The following is a 4,895-nucleotide window of genomic DNA, read 5'->3' as shown; positions in this document are numbered from 1 at the left end:
GGGGGTTCCAAAGGATGGCCAGGGGGGGACCCTGGGGGGTTCCAAAGGATGGCCAAGGGGGGACCCTGGGGGGGTTCCAAAGGATGGCCAGGGGGGGACCCGGGAGTTCCATACGATGGCCAGGGGAGACCCAGATGTTCTATAGGACATGTTCTCTGGACTGATTATGGATTAATATGAACTGATTATATGTTTTTTTTTCTCTTTATCTCTTAGTGCCTTCTGTCCTGAAGATGCATTGTGGGGTCTATACCAGCAGTGAGCGTTTTAAAAAGCGTAACCTGTGTAGGCGACTTCTGGGGATTTATGGCGTCTTCGTAGCTTGGTGAGTTCAGCATTTCCTGAAGAGTTATCACCCGGAGATATGAATGATATTTTCTGACTTTGGTTATAATTTTAACTACTCAGCTCTTTTTGTTGACCATTGTCTGATACACCAGATATGCATCCCATAGGCCATCCGATGGAGCGTACACAGTGGGGTGACGACATTGCTGCTGATTATTATGCGATAAGTTAGTGTTGTCAGCATGAAGTGGTGTCACTGCTAGGAAAGACTTTGCAACCGATTCACAAAAAATGATTTGCTTAAGAAAAGTGCATGTCATGCTAGATTCCAGACCAAAAACTTGATTGTTGAAGGTTTGAGGGACCAAGATAAATTTAGGGTGGTCTTTTTGGTGGGAGTTTTGACCCCCTTTACACGCCGTAGGTTGTCCTGAACCCTTAAATTAAATCTTTTGTTCTAATCACAATGATCATTTTACATGCAGCTGGCTTGGAAACATCCTGTGTGACTTTATGCTACTTCTAGTGGAGCTTTGGGGGACCCAACAGACACCTCGGCAGATACAAGTTGCAGCTCTAACAGTCTTTGTCATTACGGTAAGAACAAATAGAAAAGAAGTCATCTGTCGACCTAAGCATGTTACACTTCCACCAATTACATAAAAAAAAATAAAATAAATAAAATAAAAAGTACTCCAGTGAGCCCCCTAACTTAGGTTTTTTTCAGCTGACAACTGTTTCTGCTTCACTGAAATCCAAAGCAGTGTTGTCAACCTGCCTGATTTCCTGTCTGCTGGACTACAGAACATATGACTTATGGAGCTGACAGGAAAAAGGTATGGAAATGAGGAAATGGAGTTCTGTAGTCCGAACAGATGAGAACCCAGACAGCATTGTCAGCCGTATACAGGACACAACATGGAGCAAAGTTTATGTATATTCGTATAACTTTTCATATGTTTTACATTTTTTGAGTAACCAATCACAACCCTGAACACTGAAAGTCAGCGTATCTTGAAAATAAGTTTCTCCTTTATAGAACCCCGGCTTTGTTTCAGGGTTTGGTATTCTGCTCCTGATGTCTGAATATTTGTGAAGGATTTTCTGTACTTGCGTCCGATCCTATGCTGTCCTACAACGTGACGCTCTGTGTTGGTGGTTAGGAGATAAGCTACAATGGATTGCTTTGTCTTCTCAGGGTATTCTGAATCCTGCATTTTGCTGCATGCATTCTCTGGCTTTTTTCGGGTGGAGGAATTCTTCTGCTCCCAGTGTGAAGAAGAGAGCTGCGACTGCAGAAACGTCACCTGCGACGGGTGAGGAGGAGGACGACGACGATGATGGGGCCCAAGAAAAACATCGACTGCTGTGCAGACCATCTACATCCACAGAGAAACTCTCCGTCCCCAATATATTACAACTGATGGATTCCTACTCCTCCATGGGTGAGACATTAATGATAAAATAATACTAAGGGGGGTCACGGAGTGAAATTTCTACTGAAATTTCCAGGTAATGTTACCAATGTGTAAAGGCCATGTCAGTTAATTATGTCAAACCAAAGATTTGTTTCCCCAATTTTGGATTAAGAAAGGGTTGGATCCTTCTGGACTCTCGGTGTACTAATTGCACAAATTAATCCTCTGTCATGGTGTCACTGAAAGAGATGGGAAATACAAAATGTTACAGAAAAAATGTGACTCCTCCAATGGGGACACTGCAGCTGCAGAGCAGTCATTGAAACTATATATTTTTGCTCAATGTTATAAAACTTTTTTTTCACAACTTTAAAAAAAACAAATACAGGGTTTTAGTCACACAGATCTTGTTTGCCAGAAACTCCTGAGATTTGTAAGAATACAATGTATGATGACTCAGGAACCCCAAACCTGAATTTCCAGTTCTGAATGGACTGACCCTTTAACAATAAAAGAAACAGAATTAAAGGTGTTGGTCACAAAACCAAACTGATGCCGCCGCTTTGTTTTTGTAGCGCGGGTGAAAAAAAAATAAAGTGTCCATTTTCTCCTGCTGATCCCTCCTATCTACCTTTCCTCCACTTACCTGAGTGATTTATTCATCATCAATATATATTCTCCATTAATGATTTGTAGGCCAGAGAAGTGAACAAAAAGATTGTCACTGGTAAAACGTCATTAAGCAACTGTGCTACAAATCCTTTAATGTTGGCAATTTCATGGATAACAGATAAAAAAAGGGATCACCGAGAGTAAACGTGTGTAACACGGCTCTTATACATTTTTATTATCTTAGAATCCATATGACAGGTCCTCTTTTTTGTCTCTACAGAATTCCGATGCTCTACCTTGGAAATAAACGCCGTACGTCTCCTGGGGATGAGGGACATGACGGCGTCAGCAGCAGCTCCTCATACTGAATCTGAGCTCAAGCCGCAGCACTCTGAAGTCTGAAGTCATGTGAAACTCCAGGTGGACAGCTGAATGCACAGCAAGAGATTTGTAATTGGGTTCCCTTCTGTACACAGAACAGAAGGGTTTGTAATTGGGTTCCACCTCTGCCACACTGTACAGCCAGGACAGTCCTCAGCTTCTTCCTGCCGATTAGTCAGGAGGGGTGACACTTTACTGTCTGGTGACTTAAGTGTTGTCACCTGCCTGGATGTGCAGCTTAACAGAGTTGTGTGAATCATAGGTAGGGATGAACCCAAATGTTATTTCCATGAAATTTAGACCATAACCATGGAAATGTTTCACTTTTGTTGCATTCATTCAATATGGTGAAATTAGGGCAGTTGTCAGCGGGCTTTAAAAAAGAAGCTCCATTTACCAGTTGTGAGATTATTCTCATTACTTATTTGACTCTGCGGGGAAAAAAAAGTGAAACTAATAAAAAAGAAGTTCACAAATGGATGAAGTTAAAAAGCAATCTGAGCAACATTTTTTCCCCAACATGAAAACCAGAAATGTTGCTCTATATTCTGTTTCACCACGAACCACTCCGCTCGTCCCCAATCACAGGACTGTCTGGATAAATCCTAGAAGTTAAAAATAATAAATGGTTTGGTAAATTTGGTTGTGTTTGCCTGGAGTTCTGTTTTAACGTAGACCCTGCACCTAAATATCAAGCGCTGCTTTTTTTTCCTTCACATATAAAACATTCAATATTGCCCCAGTGGGGAGTTAGATAATTGATAATTGCCCCTGCTGCCTAGGCCGGGGTGCCGTCAGTGAGATCTAAGGAGTTTAAAGGAACCCAAATCTCATCCCTAATTTGTAATGATTTCTCCTGAGATTTAGAGGGCTCGCTGGTAGGAGGAAATCTCCTGCAAAATGGGGAAAGGTGATTAAACTTCTTTCCTTGTAGGTTTGTTTTCTAGCAGCATTTCAGTATGGAGGGGGGAGACCAAACATGCCGACCTTGCAGTGCCCGGAGTCCAAGGTCTGCTTTAATAAAACCATTACTCCCCATGGCTCTTTGAAAGCTATCAGATCTTGATATTTTGTTATCACCAATAGGAGATTTGTAGAATGGTAAACCTAGAATATTCTCTCTGTGATCTCATCATATATACGTAACTAATCTGAACAAAGACAACAGAAGACGTTCCATGCGTTGTACTTCCCACCCACCATTGTCAGCGCTATGTATGTGAAGGTGAAATCTGTGTATAGGTCAGGGAATAAATAATTTCTATTTGTTTGTTACATTGTATCATGGAGCTGTCAGATATCCTAAATAGGGACATTACAGCAACTCTGCCGCTAGAATAAAAACCTAAAACAATGGCTGCCTGTATAGGAAATATACAGGCATAATACCTACCTACCCCCCACAGCTTTATCTTCAGGCCCCCTCAAACCGTGCTAATTATGGGGTTCAGGGATTCCAGAAGAATCTCTTGTGCCCCTTTAATAAGTGGCAGGACAAATATATTTCAGGTGTTTATAATACTGCTGTAAAAATGTCTTATTTTTTTGTTCTAGTGACCTTTAAATGTTAATGCTCCTGAAGGCTAAAAAACAACTCAAACACAAAAAATAATAAATCTTGGCATTTAAAGCATGAACAGAAGTTTTGGTCTTTTGTCATATAGTCACAATATTTCACTATAGTGTATCTGTGATTTGTTTATTGAGAAAGAAACTTGCTCTAACCCTGAGCCCCACCCCATATACCCTGCTTTGCTCGGAGAAAAAACCCGATACTTCCAGCTATGGAGAATCCTATGACAGCACTGGGCCAAATGGCTATTTGTCCATCCATTGCCCTTAATTAGCTGTGTTTTCAAGGATTGCACAAGATTTTCCATTCACGCCTAGAAGAGGAAAGATAACTATGCACTGCTGGGGAGAGGGGGGATTAAAGTGAACCTGCATGTTTTGTCCTATTTGGGCACAATACAGGTTCTCTTTATTTACCAATGCTGCACGGGTAGATGGCTTCCCTGGCCAGCAAGTGACCTCAATCTTGGCCTGTAGATGGGCTAGCATGGCCGCCCTATGCTATCCCCCCCATGGCCACCCCATTCTGGCTGCCCAATGCTGTCCCCCCCCCATGGCCACCTCATGTTGGCTGCCCAATGCTGTTCCCCCCATGGCCACCTCATGTTGGCTGCCCAATGCTGT

At 42.1% G+C, this 4,895-nt stretch overlaps 1 protein-coding gene across 1 annotated transcript in view; it reads left to right on the top strand.

Moving 5' to 3' along the window:
* The window catches only part of LOC140344186 (G-protein coupled receptor 143-like), a 21,321-nt gene extending 17,006 nt beyond the window's left edge, over nucleotides 1–4,315 (top strand). The window contains exons 6-9 of the mRNA XM_072431173.1: nucleotides 217–325; nucleotides 774–885; nucleotides 1,487–1,733; nucleotides 2,599–4,315. Of these exons, the coding sequence (XP_072287274.1) occupies nucleotides 217–325; nucleotides 774–885; nucleotides 1,487–1,733; nucleotides 2,599–2,720 (590 nt within the window). The 3' untranslated portion in view covers nucleotides 2,721–4,315. The remainder of the gene's footprint in view (nucleotides 1–216; nucleotides 326–773; nucleotides 886–1,486; nucleotides 1,734–2,598) is intronic.
* Nucleotides 4,316–4,895: the final 580 nt, after the last annotated feature.

This window comes from Pyxicephalus adspersus, chromosome Z, assembly GCF_032062135.1.
Source record: "Pyxicephalus adspersus chromosome Z, UCB_Pads_2.0, whole genome shotgun sequence".
NCBI lineage: Eukaryota > Metazoa > Chordata > Amphibia > Anura > Pyxicephalidae > Pyxicephalus > Pyxicephalus adspersus.
This window is presented reverse-complemented; position numbering and strand designations above follow the sequence as displayed.